Source organism: Thunnus thynnus, chromosome 2, assembly GCF_963924715.1.
Source record: "Thunnus thynnus chromosome 2, fThuThy2.1, whole genome shotgun sequence".
Taxonomy (NCBI): domain Eukaryota; kingdom Metazoa; phylum Chordata; class Actinopteri; order Scombriformes; family Scombridae; genus Thunnus; species Thunnus thynnus.
In genome coordinates this window covers 20684019-20702017 of record NC_089518.1, presented here as the reverse complement: position 1 = coordinate 20702017, position 17999 = coordinate 20684019, and the positions used below count along the sequence as shown (strand labels likewise).

The 17999-nt window shown below is 38.9% G+C and overlaps 2 protein-coding genes across 2 annotated transcripts; one reads left to right on the top strand and one right to left on the bottom strand.

Moving 5' to 3' along the window:
* Window positions 1–545: 545 nt before the first annotated feature.
* p2rx2 (purinergic receptor P2X, ligand-gated ion channel, 2) lies at window positions 546–7530 on the bottom strand. Its single transcript, XM_067609272.1, has 12 exons — window positions 7016–7530; window positions 6249–6384; window positions 6064–6135; window positions 5884–5959; window positions 5696–5792; window positions 3899–3979; window positions 3638–3791; window positions 3292–3422; window positions 3102–3192; window positions 2960–3025; window positions 2772–2849; window positions 546–1675 (listed from the first exon to the last, which is right to left on the bottom strand). The coding sequence occupies exons 1-12, from the start codon at window positions 7180–7182 to the stop codon at window positions 1577–1579; spliced, it is 1248 nt and encodes a 415-aa protein (XP_067465373.1). The 5' UTR covers window positions 7183–7530; the 3' UTR covers window positions 546–1576.
* A 549-nt stretch (window positions 7531–8079) lies between these two features.
* On the top strand, window positions 8080–17944 carry pes (pescadillo). The gene is made up of 15 exons (XM_067609232.1): window positions 8080–8252; window positions 8443–8522; window positions 10201–10354; window positions 10693–10802; window positions 11052–11223; window positions 11359–11448; window positions 12482–12598; window positions 12884–12961; window positions 14230–14319; window positions 15601–15731; window positions 15871–15996; window positions 16486–16670; window positions 16854–17017; window positions 17107–17274; window positions 17546–17944. Exons 1-15 carry the CDS (start codon window positions 8229–8231, stop codon window positions 17618–17620), a joined length of 1764 nt encoding a protein of 587 aa, XP_067465333.1. The 5' UTR covers window positions 8080–8228; the 3' UTR covers window positions 17621–17944.
* The last annotated feature ends 55 nt before the right edge of the window (window positions 17945–17999 follow it).

The following is a 17999-nucleotide window of genomic DNA, read 5'->3' as shown; positions in this document are numbered from 1 at the left end:
TACTCAGTACTCTACTCTGTACTAAGGACTTCAGCTCTGCCACACAGGAAGAAGCATAAACATGCTGAGTGCCATCTTCTCTGGGGACCCTCATCAGTCTGCAGTCACACACTGACTGCTTCCTCTTCACTTGGCCGTTAATGTGTCTGTTGGGGCTTCAACAGCTTGTGACCTGAACTCCACCAATTTAACCCCTCATTTATTCTGTCAAGCTGCTATGAAAGGTGCAAACACATGACTGAAGCCACATTATTGCATGCTATATAATATTTTAGCTGTTTTTCTTTGGTGTGGCAGTTATTTTTTTACTGTTACTGAATGTGGAGAAAAAGTAAGTCTGGATCAAAATGATCTTAACCCATACGCCTCCATCCTTTTAACCTCATTGTCCCACAGATGACTCGCTTTGCCTGCTGATGGGCATCTCCCAGACACATAATCACATTTCAGACTCTGAACTGAACTGAACTGAAGCACAATTAGATTGGCTCCTCAGAGCTTCTCACTGACACATATCTGTACATGTAGGTTGAAGAATGAAGGGATGAGAGCATATAGAGGAGCTGTGACTCCAGATTTTACATTTTACATTATTAACCTCTCAGTCAGTACATCTTAACAGCGCTTTCTGAGCTCAGTAGTGAAATGAAACTTCACCATTGCCTTTATTCTATTACAGTAGATCATTTCACGTCTAAACATACGATTTCCAAGCTGACATATGGTCGTCCATTGTGCTCCTCCACCCATCATGGCAGATATTGATCCATTAGACTTGAGTATTAAGTCTTTTTTCACCGCTGACGTTTGTATTGCTCTCAAGCGTCCAGATGGATTCACACTTCCCCCACAATCTTGTTAGAGGAACCACTTTATGGGAAATGTCGGTGTTATTCAATTACAGCTCATTGCTCTTCTTGGGCGTCTCCTTGCTGTTTCATCCAGCATCCTCTCATTATGCTGAACACATCAGGTTGAAAGACAAAGCAAATTAATCTGAATATTTAAATACAGCATTTTATGTTTGTAATGATGCAGATTTAAAAGAGCAAAGGTCAATATTTAATTGTATTCAGTACAAATGCTTGTATAAATGCTTATTTCTGACATAAAGGTTTATATAGGTAATTTATTGTTGTCTTGAATGTCAGCAATACATTGATAGAAATTGACATATTGTAGTTTGTATGGTTTAGTGTCTTTTCATATTCAGAAAATAAAAATTCTCTAAGTTGCATTAATGTCATCTGTAACTGTGTCAAGTGAAAAAGAAACTGAACTTATTCTGTTGTTGAACAGTTGAGGTCCATGTACAGATCAACAAGTTTTGAGATAATACATGAACTATATCTGCAACTCAGGCAGCAGAGACATTGTGAGACCTGGCTGCCTTTCAGAAAGATGCTCTCTGTCACTGTGGTTCTCTCTCAGTTTATTCCCACTAACAGCAGCATAGCAGCCGGTCCATCACTGTGCTGCTGCAGACTCCTGAGAAGAGTTGTTGTCGCCACAGTCGGCTGATGGAGAGGAGGGTCCACACGCTTGTCCAGCAAGGACTGAGGCAACTGTGATGACATCACAGCGGTACACCGTCTGACAGGTCTGAATGGTTTGAGCCGTAGCTGTTGATGTAGCTGAGCTCTGTGGAGATGGGTGCCTTGGGCTTCTTGATAACCTGTGGGGGAAAATATCCTTCACTTAGACATGATACTTCTGATACCACTATAATATACTGGGAGTTATTAAATGTAATCCTTCAACAAACAATCATCCCGCAGAGGCAATCAGAGAGAGAAAGCAGAGTGAGAGTTCAGCCATGATGCTGTAAAATACCTTCTGCATTTAACATGAATCACATTTAAACCATCAAATCAAGTACAATGCCCTGACTGATGTTTCCTTCTGAAATGGACACCTGAAAGTGAAGAGATTAATCTTAACCTTTGCAATAACACGACTGAACCCATCAGAGGTCACGTTCCTGAGTTATGCCTGATGTGGTCCCATTTTCAATTCCTCAGTCTTTAAAAAGGCAAGGTAAGAGCAACTATGAATTATGGGTAACACTTAACAATAGGTCGTTTTCACAGCAGACACTCAGACTTCTTATAGTAGGAAAAGCACAGATGTTACTGACTACATTAATGGTGGCTCCAGTGAGCCGTGACAGTGAAACAGGACCCTGAAACTGAGGCAGCTAAATGGAATTCAGCCATCATTCATTTTATTATTTACACCTGTGCTTTTCCCACTGTGACATATCAAAAACATAAAAAAGGCATATACACTACACAAAATACAGTTTGAGAATCCTGTTATCTCTGGTTTGTGATTAAGAAATTCATTTCCAGTTAAAACTCAGTATCTACCTGCCAGTTTGGTATAATTATGCTTTTCCTTTATCTTGAATGGACACAAAAATAGTAAATCATCTTAAAGTAATCATTAAGTAATGGAGGATTCAGACAAACTGATCCGTATGATGCACCAAATTAATAATTAATACGTACATCATTAGTGATCTTTTCAGTCATTCAAGAACTACTTACTAGCTATTCATTAATCATCAGTTAGTTTCTGATATGTTCTCTATTCAAATTCATGTGTGCTATATTATAAGTAATGCCAAATAGATCTGTACATATTCTTAAAAAAAGATTATTGAGAATGTATCTCGGTAGCTATTCTTTCTGAGGTATAAAACCCTATAAAATGCCCTGAACACAGACGCCCCATGTGCTGCGGTTAAATATATGATGCTTTTTACTCACTTCATCAAACTTTCTGTCACTGTAGATTTCATTCTTGTCAATAAACGTCAGCATGATCCAGTCACAGATAATGGTACACTGAAGAAGGTGAGATGAAAAAGAAAAAGCAGTTTGTGGTGGAAAGAGCGATTAAAGAAGCTGCAACTTCAAAAATCACAAGACAAGAGAGGAATGAATTAAAAACTCACAATCCCAACTGAAGTCAAAGCCGTCACTGTGCTGATGATGGTTGGGATGGGACTGAATTTACCTGCCTACAACAAAATTACATGCAAATATTACAATGACAAGCTGAAAATAAACTGTAGTGATGACAGAGTGTCTACTTACTTGTCCATGAACTATGACGTCTAGCCGGATGCCGTAGGCCTTGATAAGTGTCCGAGACTCTATCCCATCTTTGCTGTAATATTTGGCAAACCTGGACAATTTAAGAAACAAAAAACTCAACACAAGCCACAGTAAAGGCCGCAGTCTAAAATTTTGAACATGAAAGTCATTGCTTGGTGTTGGGGGTCACCTGTAATAGTAACCAGAGCTGGCCTGATCCTTTCGGAGATCAAGACGTCGGAAGGAATATGTGGGTTTACAGTGTGAAGAATCCAGGTCCAAGTCACACTTCCAGTTGATGAAAACCCCAATCACTCCTCCCTGAAAAAAAGCAGATAATAATTATACCTTAAGCAATGCTACACTGTCACATAGTATTTCATTTTATTAACACATCTCTGTGTCATCCTGAAGACTTCATAGAGACAGTAATGTGTTGTTCAAAATAAGATATATATGTGTAGAAAAAGATCTTTGAAATCAGAAATCCTGCATCAAAACATTAGCTGACTCAGTGGTGAAGGCCTCATACTTACAGTCCTGCAGAGCTCACTGAAATTCTCCCTAGCTTGATCTGCGATGTAGCCCAAGCGGAAGTTTGGACAGTAGGGCTCTTTCTCCTCATCATAATGACACTTACTGAGGTATTTCCGCATGTCGCGCTTGTTTGATGCATCCTTGATATTTCCCCTGTCGAAGATAAAAACAGGAGTTGTCGCTGAAGCTGAAAATTGTCAGAAGCATTGGCTCCTGTGTGTGTGTGTGTGTTGGTGTGTTTGTGTGTGGAGGTACTCTACCTCAGCACTTTAAATCTGGGGAAGTGGATAGAGTTCCTGATGAACACTGTGAAATTGATGGCCTCCACTAGAGCTGGTTCTCTGTTGAAGACACTAAGTAATCAATCATTCCCAAGAGTAAGACCTTAAGTAAGACCAAGACCTTAAAAGCCCTTAAGAACATGTTACACCAGTTCACTAGCTCCCAGTACGGCACAGAGTCAACTTCAAAATCCTGTTGATAGTCTATTAAGCACTTACTGATTTGGCTCCTCACTATGTTACTGACCTGCTCACTGTCATAGGCTACTTTCGGAGACAAAGTTCAGACTAAAGACCAGTTAATTGGGAGCGGCTTGTCTAATTGGGGACAAAAGCTGTGTCCCCAATTGGGAAAAAGCTGATTCTTGGGTCAGTGGTTAAGATTAGGGATAGGCAAGTAGTTGTTATGATTAGCATTAGGGTAAGTCTCCAGGATATGAATGTAAGTCTATGTAATGTCCCCAAAAGTGACCATGATATGACGTGTGTGTCTGTGTGTGCGTGTGAGTGCTTGATTTGGTGGTCAATTTTAATTGTTGTATTTTTGTATTTCTGTATTTTTAAACTTTGCTTTAAAATGATTTTTATCATATTAATCAATTCCTTTTATGCTGATGTTGAGCGCCTTGCACTGCCATTGAAAAGTGTTTTACAATTAACTTGACTTTAAACACTAGATGTTAATTTGTTTTTTCTGTCTGTGTTGCTAACACAATATTCAGCAGCTAACACCAACTGCTGCATTACCGTTACCTGTTGGATGTTGATTGATTACTGTGTTATGTCCTCTGTGGATGTAAATTGAAACTTTGTAAATGAATTTGAAAGCTAAACAAATTTATACTTTTGTGAATACAGTTCCCTTCTTACTGTCATTCTTACAGCACCTTTGGTCTAACCATGGATGGGTTACTGAACTAGGCCCAAAGGGGTCAAAGGGCCCCTACGTCAAAGCCTCTGTAAGAAGTGACTTTTATAAAGATTTATCCTTGCAAAGAGAAAGGGCAAAAAGTCGCTCTGACAAACGGAGTGAATAGACAAAACATTCACTCTGTTGTTGTCACAAAAACAAGACCTCATGACACCTTTAAAGGGGGTGATCATCCCCTCGGGTTTTATGTAAGATATTTAGGGCTAGTTCAGTTTATGTTCAGTATTGATGCTGTGCAATATGACCTCTGAAATCACAAAACTAAAGAACTGTGTGGTCGCCTGATCACTGAAGGTGGTTGTGGTAGTGTTGTTGGGGGGGTGGCAATCGTTTCCATATCTGTCCATAGATCTAGCTATTGTTTATCATACCCATTTTTAAAAAAATTTCTTTCATTGAATTTTGCTGTCCAATACTGTTTTCATGGGTCAACTGCTGTCTTGAGCCTTTATTGGATGTGTGTTAAGCTCACTGCATAACTGTGCATCTACACGTATAGTGAGGACAGAAGAAACTCAACAAAGCTTTGTCCAGACGCCCACCATGCCTTTCTTGGAGTAAGAATAGTGTAAAGATATTGAACTTACTGTAGTGATAATCGAATGTTTTAAAAAATTCTATAATGACTCAGCTTCCTGTCAAGGGGTCCGTCTTCTAAGTGCCTCTCCCTTGGTTTCTCCCTTTCTTTATGTGATATAATAAGGTGTTGCGTGTTGTTTTTTCTAAACTTGGTCTGTTGCACAAACCAGTACTGCTGTTGGTCTATGAAGCCCCTTGAAACTCTCTTTGGATTACTGGGTGATTCAGACCAGCTTGGCGAGGAACACCTGAATCACCTGCCTTACCGTACTACAGCGTGCTCCTCAATAGGACACCAGGTTTGGATCTCACAGGTTTTGAAGGTTTGGTTGTAGTACTGAACACATCTGCCTGTCCTCCTGCCTGTGAGAAAGTGTTTAAAACAGAGTAAATCTGCAGCAAATACAGACCAACCAAGCATGAAGACAGATTTTTTGAGAAGTAAAAACAGTACCATGGCCATTAAAGTCAACCTCTCCCTGGACACAGTCAGAATCTGTCGTACAGTTGGCGTTGGCAACACGAAAATACTGAAGTAAAACAAGATGGATGCTCAGTGTCTGTGTGGTTAACACACGTTTTTATTTCATTGTCTTTTCCTGCGTACTTGAGAGAGCTTTTGTTGACCACTCACCTCAGCGCAAGTTCCTTGTCTCTGGTCATACGTGACTTCTCGTCTCAATATTGTGCTAATGACATCACCACCCTATGAGGGAAATGCCACAAAAAGACTATTAGTCTGGTGTAAAGATAATAATGCTGACACAATATTGATTGTGAGACAGTTTCATGCTGCAGTATTTTTTCTTTTTAACTCACCTCTGAGGGTCGAGCATACTCCACAGTGTCCAAGATTTGATCTCCATGAACTGCTGAGCCTTTCATGACAGTGTAAACAGAGCTTTCTGGGCGGGTTTCACTTTCTTGGTATGCTTTCTGACTTATAAAGACATACCTTCAGGATGATAGAACAGACAGAAGCAATATTACATTTTCTGTCATGATGTCAATTTTTACTGGCAGTATCAGGTTACCCTGGATCTGCTCAGCCATCTCTGCTGAATCCCAGAAAACATGACGCACTCCAGTCATAAAACTCAACACATCTAATCTAAAAAGTCATTTAAAATCTGAAACAATCAGATGAATTATAAGATTTTCACACACATTAATGAAAACTGCTCTACTCAGACCAAATGTGTAAATATGTGATAATGGACAGACTCAACCATGTTTCTATCAGCTATGGAGTTTGTCTGTTCTCAGGAGTTAATTACAAATGAGAAGCATTTCCTCTCAACAAAATTGCTATTTTATGGGTCTGAGAATTTAAAGACACAGAGCATTTCCTTTTACTTACACACATTTTTGACACACAAAAGCATATTGTTGGCAAATCAGACTTTTATATTTGTAATCTGTCATCCCTTAAGGAAGCATTAAACAAACACATTATACATCTGATGATAAAATATGTAGAAAAATCAATAACATTTCTGTTTTAAGTTACTACAGCCTCTGAATTTTGTAGATCATCCTTTATAGTGCAAACGATAGGCACATAAATACACAAACATGAAGCTTACCAGATGAAATAGGTGATGACAAGAAATTGAACACCCCTGTATATGACTCCAAGAGTTCTGTTTTTAACCACCATCATCTTTGGGGTCTCATAGTCCCAGAAACCAAGAAAATAGTCCTTCATACACTCATGTAGTCCCATGATGAATTTATGAAATGCTCCACACATATTGTGAGATGTCCTGTGTAGTGTCTTGAATCTAATTTCTTAATGTTTCTATCTCTCTGTATTCAACTTTCTATTTCTTTCTCTCACTCTCTCTCTTTGCTCAGCTCCAGTCTGCATCTCTCTCAAGCATCCCTGTCCAGAGCCAGAGAAAGGGAAAAGAGAAGGGGGCGTGGTTGAGATGTGGTGACAGTTTATTCTGATGATTGTGCAGCTTCATGATGTGTTTCTGGATCTGACTTAAAATCTGACACATTTCTTAAAAGGGGTCTTTGTGTTGTGTTGTTTGTTTGTTGGTTTTTGGATTGTATTACCTTTTATTCCTATTATTTATTTATTTTCTATTTTATTTATTTAATTGTGGTAATTTTACATCATTGTCTTTGTGGGTTTTTTAACATTGTTGTAAGAAAAGTGCTATACAAATAAAGTTTATTAGCCTATCATTATTATTGTTATTATTATTATTATTATTATTATTAGTAGTAGTAGTAGTAGTAGTAGTAGTAGTAGTAGTAGTAGTAGTAGTAGTAGTATTAAAGAATACATTTCATACAGTTGTGCACAGGAATCTTTTGGGGGCGTTTTTAAACCTTGTCAATTACTCCTTTGCTTCTGTTTTATGTCTGAGTGGGTTTAAAATTAAGTATTATATTGTTCCATGTCTTGTTTGTATTATTTGAAACTTGCAATACTTATTTCAGTGCCATTGCGGTGTTACTGACGGACTAAGTGCAGCAGCGCATCATGTTGATATACTTATTTTATAAGTTATATTCAGTCAGATTTAGTAAAAACGGATATAAAACTATTTTTTTCAAAGAGCAACAAAGAGGTGTTCTTTATGCTTTCTTTTTCATACAGGCGGATAAACGGACCACCTCTTGCTTTGGGTCCTACCACGCACGCACGCTTTCTGTGCGCATGTCAAATAACACGTGTGTCGGCTGATGGTGATGGTGGCTCGCGCTGTGTACATCTGCTAACTGCATTATTTCTAAATAATCACATCTTCTAAAATTGTTTGGAGCGTCACATACTGTGTGTAAATGGGAGGTCTTCAAAAGAAAAAGGTGAGAGTCGATGTAACTGTTAAATGTTAAGCTAGCAACCTGGCTAACTGAAGCTAACTACAGTTTGTTTTTCTCAACGTGTTGGCGAAGACAAGGGAGTTTAAAGTCAAACTATTTCGACAATCTGGACATGAAGTAAAGTGACATGTTGTACAAGAGTTTAATGTGAGTGTCTGACTCTGTTTTCCAGTTTGAGAGGGGCTCTGCCACCAACTACATTACAAGAAACAAAGCTCGCAAGAAGCTGCAACTGAGCCTCCCAGACTTCAGGTAACTTAACCTTCAGTGCTAAACGGAATAATAGCTGCATGTTTGTCAATTATCACCAACTGAGAGATGTCTCCCAATATGTTGTCAATCCCATTTATATCACTCTATCACGGTAACGTTATACTAAATATAGTATTATATTTATAGTAGACGCTGAAATTAGCGTCGGGGAAATGTTGAGAGGAAAGTTAAAGGAAGCATGAATAATTATATTTAGCGATTATATTTACTGATTCTCATTCTTTTCACCACTTACACTTATGAAAGAATGTTAGACATTGTAGCAAAAGCCTTAATGCTGTTTAAACCCACTTTCAGATTTGTGAAACCTTTATTCTAATTGTGAAAACTGAAAAAGGGCAATTTCACTGATATTTCTCCATCCAGACCACATTAGCCCAGGTCTAGACTAAAACCACTATGCTTAGACTAGTCAAGTCTTAATAACAATAACCTAGTCCAGCTTTGACATGTCTAAGTATAGTGGTTTTTGATCTGGACCTGGTCTAATGTGGTCTGGATAGGGGAAATCACCCCTTTTTCTGTCTCATATAAAATGAAGCTTTCACAAATCTGAGAGTGGGTTTAAACAGTGTTAAGGCTTTTGCTACGATGTTGAACATTTTTTTCTAAAGTGGTGGTGCGAAATGGAGAATCTGTAGCTAAATATCATTATTTATGTTTCCCTTAACCTGAATCAGAAGCTGACTTCAGTGTTGTTAATTTCTCTCAGGATAACACAATACAGTTCAACTGCACCACTAACGGCTTATAAAATGACCATAAAGTTGAATCAACACCTCAAACAGTTTAAACAAAAACTGACCATATATTGGCAGTGGTAGAAGAAGTACTCAAAACTGTTTTCTTGAGGTAAAACAAGAAAACTGCACAGTAAAAATACTGTAAAAGTCCTGCATTCAGAGAGAGGTATTATTAATACAAAGTACTTAAATTTACATTACGCCTGTTAAAGGTGGAGCTTAAGGTGGAGATTAATCAATAATAATCCATCATATTTTATTTTTTTATATTTTGAGTAAAATATGAATCTGCAACTTAACCAATAACATTTATCTGTCAGGTAAATGTAATGACACAGTGTTTTTCTCTGAAGTAAAAGTAAACATTTGCATATTTTTATTTTTATTTTTAAATGCTTTGGAGGCCTTTTGTTAGTTATTCCGGGGTACAATGAGTTAGAATAGTAACGTAATTCGACATTTTACATATATAAACATCATAATAAATCTGTAGCTGTTGGGGGGGCCCCAGGCAGTTGCCTACCTTGCCTAATGGTAAAGTCCGCCCCGATGCCATAAAGCAGTCCCTCACATTGATTGCCTAATACAACCTGTTATTAAAGGGATTGCTACCTTTGTATAAACAGTAAGAGGATGGTCGACACATTTCTATCATGTCATGGTATTAGAAACTGTACCCATGACTATTTTCATCATTGTCATTTGGTAGATTAATGACTCAAACGTGTAACCAATTATCAAAATTCTTAGCGATTAACTTTATGTAACTGATCACTTGTTTCAACACTACATCACAACACCCAATCCTAATAACATATGATTGTTGAGAATTAGTTTCATATCAGGACACTCGGCTGGCAAAACACAGTCAGACAGCTTCCATGTCACTGACAAGTGATTTTTGTGTTTCTCAGGCGACTCTGCATCCTTAAAGGCATCTACCCTCATGAGCCCAAGCACAAGAAGAAAGTGAACAAGGGCTCCACAGCCCCAAGGACCTTCTACCTGCTTAAAGACATCCGCTTTCTGCTGCATGAGCCAATAGTCGGCAAATTCAGAGAGTACAAGGTACTTTAGTAATATTTAGACTATTTAATAAATATCAACACTGATGTATGAACATTCTTGAAGCAAGAGTTGATTTGATTCTTTCAGGAAAAGATCCCACTTAAATTGTATTTGGTTTTCTGTTGTTGATAAATGGCTCCCTCAAAGAATGCACTCAGCTCGAGGGAAAATCAGTCAGCTGAGGGCTTTTCTATTATTGAAAAGGATCTGATTGTCCCTTTTCTTTTTTTTCTTGTTTTTTGAAATTCCTTGTTTATACTATGGTGAGATTTTCTTCAGTAATAGTATAAGTGCGATCGATGTGTCACTGTGCCTTTTTTTTTTTTTTTTTTTTGAAGGTGTTTGTACGCAAACTTAAGAAGGCATATGGAAAAACAGAATGGTCGGCAGTGGAGAGACTGAGGGAGAACAAGCCAGCCTATAAATTGGACCACATCATCAAAGAACGGTGAGATGTCATGTTCAACAGTGAACATAGGATGTCGTAGTTGAGCTTAAGTGGTTTTCTCTGTGTGACGTCGATTTACAAGACATCAGTAGAAATGTCAGCTAACTGCACACTGTGGGAATTATTCTCTATAAAGTAATAAAGCATTTCATAAGTTGGAAATGAAACTACTCCCCTTCTATGTATGATATAATGTATAGTAAATGGTATGAAGTTGCTTTGCTTTACTGGTGCTCCTTTGTGTGGCAGGTACCCCTCCTTCATCGATGCTCTCCGTGATATCGAAGATGCACTTTGCATGTGCTTCCTCTTCTCCACCTTCGCCCGAACAGGAAAATGTCACGTGCAGACGATCCAGCTGTGCAGACGCCTCACTGTGGAATGGATGAACTATGTGATCACATCTCGTGCGCTCAGAAAGGTGCCAATAAAACACTGCACAGCAACCATCAGGCTGCTTTCTTTGTTTGACATTACAGTATAAATACAAAGTATTGATATGACTTGAGTTCATCGACCTCTGTTCTGACACTAAACACTTCTCTGTCCCCGGTAGGTTTTCATCTCCATCAAGGGAATATATTATCAAGCAGAGGTGATGGGGCAGCTCATTACATGGCTGGTGCCGTATCAGTTCTCCCATGATGTAAGTGCAGAATGATGAAACGCAGTCCATAGTGATTATGCCAATAGTAAGCAGTCGGTTTGTTATTATGGGATTACACCGAAGGATGACACCACTCTGTCAGCATTTGGACCCATCATTAAGTCAATGAACATTGTTGCTGTCAAATACAGAAAAACTGTCCGTGCTGGCTGATGGAGGGGTGTTGAACTTTAGTGTAATTGGTGGTTAAAATGAGTCCACTGACTGCCCAGAGGCCTGTACTATAAAGCAGGATTTGGGGTTAGCGAGGTAACTTCAGGGTTACCAAGGTGGTTCACTTCTTACCGTGGTAACTTATGCTGAACACATAACCTGAGCAGATTATGTTCTAGATAACAGATCTACACATATAAAACACCGACTACTGACCAATCAATTCTCTTGGAAAAATGACATCACCATTTGTAGAAGATCCCACGGAGCTCGATGTGCGGATCATGAGAAGGTCTCTTAGGAGTGCAAGAGTGTTCAGAGACCAGCAAAACCCTTCGGGTTTACATGAGAAATATAGATTCTTGTCAGAGGGAATGACTTATCTGTGTCAGCTTTTTGAGTTGGAGGGCTTCCTCCTGTCCTCTTCATTTATTTTTTTCCCTGTTGGCTGCAAGCTATGTCAACCAATATCATCCTAAAACAGAGACTGATTGAAGCACTAAAAGCCTTGTACTTGTTGTACTTATAAGATATGAAAGTAAGCCTACTTACTGCTTTGAATTATGTTTTTATATTTATTTTTATTTGCTGTCAAGTCCGTTTGACACCGCCGGGGTTCCAGCTGAAAGAAAGGCTAAGATTGACTTAGCGTCATATGATTGCTTAGCGTGATTGTGGTTGTTTGACTTAGTGAAACCAGATAACGAAAAGATATCCCAAGTATGTTGAACTGGCTTCATAGTACAGGCCTCTGGGATGTTGAATCCTCCAGAGATTACAAATGACTATAATTGTTTGCATTCATGTTTATTCATTCTTCCATTGAGACTTAGTTAAACTCTGTTTTTTGGTTTTTCAGCACCCCACAGATGTTGACTACAGAGTAATGGCAACTTTCACAGAGTTGTACACCACACTCCTGGGGTTCATCAACTTCCGACTCTACCATTCCCTCAATCTGGTTTACCCACCAAAGGTATCTTGAACTCTGGCACTGTAAACTACACAAGAGTTGTGCTCTATATATACATATCACTTCTAACTCCTTAATATCAGTAGGACACTGAATTATCAGTGTGTAACATGGGCAAAATGTTATATTACAATTATTATAAGTGTTGTAGTTATGATACTTAAAATGGATCAATTACTGAGATAGAATTAGAGATGCGAACTGTAAACCACAATAGCTCTCGATGATTACAGCAGTGATTTATGGCTGGTGGTTCTGTGCTGTGTTAATGCCATTTTTCTTTTATAGCTGGACAGTAAAGCAGACTTGGAGCTGAAGGACATGGAGGAGGATGACTATGCCATGAATTCAGAGAGCTACTTAGAGGTGAGATTCTTTATGGACCACGATGAACGGTCCATTAAATCATTTGCTCACTTACCTCTACTGTTATGTAGATAACTGCTAAACCTCCTACACACCCATAAAGTCTGGGCTGACTAATAGAGTCAGGAAGGAGTGCAAAGCTCTGACATAATAGCCATCACCAGGCTGTAACCATGTTGCCAATAAGAAAAATCAGTCATAATAAAATCATTCAATATAAAAATTTGATTAGAAATGGATCTCACTAGTGCTGCCCCCTAAAAGTCACCCTGAGTTGACTCGTATTATGTCAATTGAATTGCTGCCTTTTGTTTTGTGTCATTATAGACAGAGTAACACAGAGTGACAGCATGACGGGCTGTAAACTTTTACATATTCTTGTCTCTAAATGACCTAAATACATACAATACCACTCAAAAGTTTAGACACACTTCCCCATTCCCTTGAATGAGAAACTTTTGACTTGTACTGTAACTGTGATTGAAACAGAGAGAGATGATGAAAACAGAGGACAGTGAGACACTAAGTAACTGTTTCCTGCTCCAAACTCTCAGTTCCAGTGTTAAATGCAGCAAAGTCAGCTAAACTACTGTTTAAAGAGATGCGTACCAGCGTCTCTACAGTCTCCTCCTCTACCGCCAGTGTGATCGACTCTTCGGCTGACAGCATTGTCAGCAGCCGGCAGGAGAAACACTGTTAAAAAATACAGGGGGTGGCATTGATGGGGGTGTTTTGCTTCACGTACTGTGAGAAGATAAAATATGATCCAGGAAGGCCAGTTAGACTGTAGATCTGTGAGTTTGAAGGCTTATCAGATGCCAACATACAGCAGATTGTAATGCCATGAGAGAGAATTGTGCAACTTTGGAAAAAATGTCATTGCAATCCTTTCAACCTTTTGCAACGATCGCCAGATTACCTTGATCATGTCACAAATGAATCTACCATGACTTTTCATTTGGCACTGATTGATTAGCCAAGGTGGTGCGTTGCCAGATGATGTCACATTGCTTTTAAACCAGTTTCAACCCTTTCACGGGTAACCCTGTGTTTTAGCGTGAGCCCTCTGCATCGATACCCACCCATGCTAATAATTTTTCATGCCATTTATGTCCGCCTTTGCACTTTCCCTCTCTTATGTTGGTTGGTATGTAGGGTAATTCTTTTGGACATTATCAAATGATTGGTGCAAACTTGGTGTGCAAGTAAGCGTGAAGATAATAAACATAAGGGGGTTGGTTGTAATACTGTTGTTTTTGGCTGTGCAGAAACTGTCAGCCCTGAGTGCCAGTCTGGCCCGAGTGGTTTCCGCTGCAGAGGAGGAGGAGGCTGAACTGGACCAGTTTCCTGTTGAAGAGGTAAGAGAGTTTAGAAATTGATATCACTGTCATGTGTCTGAAAATGTCATCAAAACATGTAGAAGAACAACCGGCAGAGGTGAGAGGTCACATATCTTTATCAAGGAAGCTTTTAGAGATGTGATACTGGGGATTACTGCTCAATGTACTGTTGCTAAGGACGAGGTGTTTCTCACCCTGAGAAGCTTTGTTTTGCCAAACTGGTTTGGGGTGGACAGCTTTTGAACTTGTTCACCATGGGGACTTTCCAGGAACCCAAAAACTTTTTTAGGAATTGGTGTTCCAGTTCAGGTTGTCGGCATTAAGACTCTACTCCACTTAAAACCTCAAGAAATATCAGGGCAGAGTTTGCGGTGCTTTACTTTGCTGATTTGTAATATATAAGATTGAAAACTGCCACATGTGAGCATCATTCATTTAGACTTTACACATCGGTGAAGATGTAAAGAACTACACAATCACTGTCTCAAACAAAACAGTGGCTTTTTAATCCTTCATTGGTCTGATTTCACTTATTTTCATGGTTCTTCTGATGTAGTAGAAATGAAAACACAAATGCATAAAAGGGACTTTTTGTTCCTGAGTTTATCTCCTGTCCTCCTCAGTTTTTGGGACAGTTTGGTAGAAATGGCTGTAACTTTGGTTGCATTTTATTTTTTGCATCGCTATTATTATGACACTGCATTCCTTAAAATAAATCTGCCATGTTGTTCTAGGTCTTGCAAAAGAATATCAGAGTAGTAATGTTTACAACGTTTCACGGATTTACTGCCAGTATTTGCATCTTTGGCAACAAAATTAAAAATGTACATGTCCTTTTTTTCCTCAAGAGGTTTTCTTTGTTGTTTGTAGAGACCTTGAGCTGTGATATTGTGAGAATGTGGGCCATACAAATAAACAAATTCATCGGGGACTTAACTTCATTTATATAGACGCCAAACACTCCTTAACTACTGTTGAACCAATTGAACCGTACTGAACCTTTTGGTTTGAGGTATTTGAATTTCAAGAATCAGGTTTTGTTCACTGTTATCATTACAATAAATCTACGTACACTATTCACTGTACTTAAATTTGCCTGGTACTCTAATCTATTTATTAAGTGGGAAGTGATTCACAAAATTCACAATGACTGTTGATGCCTCTAAAGCAGCGTCTTTGAAAGAAGGCCGTTAATGCTGAATTTGAATTTAGTTTTAAATGTCAGGTCTTCTCATGGCCAAGCCCTCACAGAATTATAAAACATCTGTATAAACGATATTGCTTAATGCTTCTCTTCAGGAGGACATGGAAAAGATGGAGGCTAAAGAAAAGGAACAGAAACAGCTGGAAGCCCAGAAAAAGCTTTTTGAGGGGCTCAAATTCTTCCTCAACAGAGAAGTCCCGAGAGAGTCGCTGGCTTTTGTCATCAGGTGAGTGAGGGCTGCTGCAATGAAACTCGGCCACATGGTGTTTTAGAAACAATGAAAGCATACAATATGCCTCAAACAAACCTCAAACTGATGCATTTCCCTTTATAATTTTTTTTTGTGTATTGCTGCTCAATTTCAGGTGTCTTGGTGGTGAGGTGTCCTGGGACAAGTCTGTTTGCATCGGGAGCACATACGATGTGACAGATGAGACCATCACGCATCACATTGTTGACAGACCCAACATAGACAAACAGTATATCAACAGGTAAAAGAAATATGTCAAATTCATACTTTTTGTACTTTTCCTCATTCAAAATATCTTCCTTTTTCCACCCAAATGTCTAGAATGTATCATTGCATAAAAGAGACTCACAGTATCAACTAGAATCCTTAAATACAGGAAGTCTGCTGATTGATTTGTGCGCCTCTCTCCCTGTACATTATCATTTCCTCTACAATGCCTCCTTTCAGTGCCCTATTTCCGCTCTCTTGCCTCAAAGCAACTCTGTTCTTCATTGTGTTTGACAGACCCTGCCCTCTTCCTTTATCATGCTCTCTGCATTTCCACATAAGAGTCACATTATTTCCACCATGCCTGCCAACTCCCTCAGATAATACTTAAGCAGAGAGGAAAAATGCTCACCTTTTTTAGAGTGATATATGTGCTCATCACTCTTATCAGAACAGGGAAATAAACAACATGCACCATAAGAGGTTATTTTCATAGCGCTTACTGTGATACTGTTTGTTTCAGGTACTACATCCAGCCCCAGTGGGTGTATGATTGTGTCAATGCCAAATTAGTCCTGCCAGTGGAGGACTACTTCCTCGGAGTGACTCTGCCCCCCCATCTCTCTCCCTTCGTGGTGGAGAAGGATGGAGACTACGTGCCCCCAGAGAAACTGAAGATCATGGCCTTACAACGGGGAGAAAATCCTGGTATGAACTCAGGCATCTCAGTGCTCATATTGTTTGAACAATATTGATATTATATGTGTAATCAATGACTTTGCGTTTTGATATTTGTGCTAAAAATAAATCAGTTTGTAGAGATTTGATACTAAAGAATCTTTTTTTTTTTTTTCAACCAAAAATAATTTATATATTTTTCTTCCATCATAGCTCAAGGACAGGAGGAAGAGGACGAGGAAGAAGAGGAGGGTGAAGATGAAGAGGAGGAGGAGGAGGAAGAAGATGACAACGATGATGAAGAAGAGGAAGATGATGAGGAAGAGGCAGAGGAGAAAAATCTGAAGAAGATGGAAGAGCAAAGATCCCAGGGCAAAGTAAGTGATTTGTGATTTGTTTTAATTACCATCTGTGTCATCTTTTGTTTTTACAATCAGTTGATTGACTCGTTTCTCTTCCATTTTAGTCTCTGCCAGTGAAAGTGACGCCTGGAAAAATGAAAGTGGAAAACCCGGCACGCTTGGAGCAAGAGGAGCAAGCAGAGGAGAAGCGTCTGGCTATCATGATGATGAAGAAAAAGGAAAAGTACCTCTATGACAAGATCATGTTCGGAAAGAAGAGAAAAGTTCGAGAGGTTTGTTCCGTTTTGGTATTTATTGAACATGGAGTCACATGTAGATAAGACTGTTTGAGAAGTCACACGTTCAGACAACATTTGCACATTTTTAACATTCTCTTCTTTATTTGTCGGTATCTGGCATCTTATCTCGGACTGAGAATGTTTAACAGTATTGTATAGCTGCTGCCGAGAGAACGTGCAAACCCAGTGGTGACCCCGAGTTCACTGACATTTGTGACTGGCGGGGAGCATCTCTTCATTAACTGCATTTGTTCTTCTCTCACAGGCTAACAAGCTTGCTGCCAAGAGGAAGGCCTTTGATGATGCTGAAAAAGCAAAGAAGAAGAAGGCCAGAAAATGACTCATATGATGACGTATTGTTCAGACTGACTTTATGTATTTAACTTCATGAGGTAGACTGCATTACAGGTTGACAAGTCATGAAACCTGCAAGTGCATTTCAGAGCTCTGTGAGCGAATTAACCTCTGCATAATTTCAAGCTGATATCCAGGATGTGGTTCATTGCTGATCGTGTAATTATTGATGTAAAAGTGACTGTTTGCTTTCATTTTGTTTGTATGAACTCTGCTCTACTATTCTACAATACATAAGACACCTCTTTCACTGTATTTTAAGATCTGTACTTGAAACGGACTATTTTAAAGTAAAAACAAAGTGTATTCATCTTGTTACGTGTGTTCTTGAAACAGTAATCAAATGAAATAGAAGTTTCTAGCTG

Coding starts and splice junctions, on each gene's coding strand:
- p2rx2 (XM_067609272.1), bottom strand. CDS start 7,182: ATGTGTGGAGCATTTCATAAATTCATCATGGGACTACATGAGTGTATG. Junction 6,136..6,248: donor AGTATGCTCGACCCTCAGAG/GTGAGTTAAAAA, acceptor TTTCCCTCATAG/GGTGGTGATGTCATTAGCAC. Junction 1,676..2,771: donor GTGACAGAAAGTTTGATGAA/GTGAGTAAAAAG, acceptor TTTCCCCCACAG/GTTATCAAGAAGCCCAAGGC.
- pes (XM_067609232.1), top strand. CDS start 8,229: ATGGGAGGTCTTCAAAAGAAAAAG. Junction 8,523..10,200: donor CTGAGCCTCCCAGACTTCAG/GTAACTTAACCT, acceptor TGTGTTTCTCAG/GCGACTCTGCATCCTTAAAG. Junction 12,599..12,883: donor ATCTGGTTTACCCACCAAAG/GTATCTTGAACT, acceptor TTTCTTTTATAG/CTGGACAGTAAAGCAGACTT.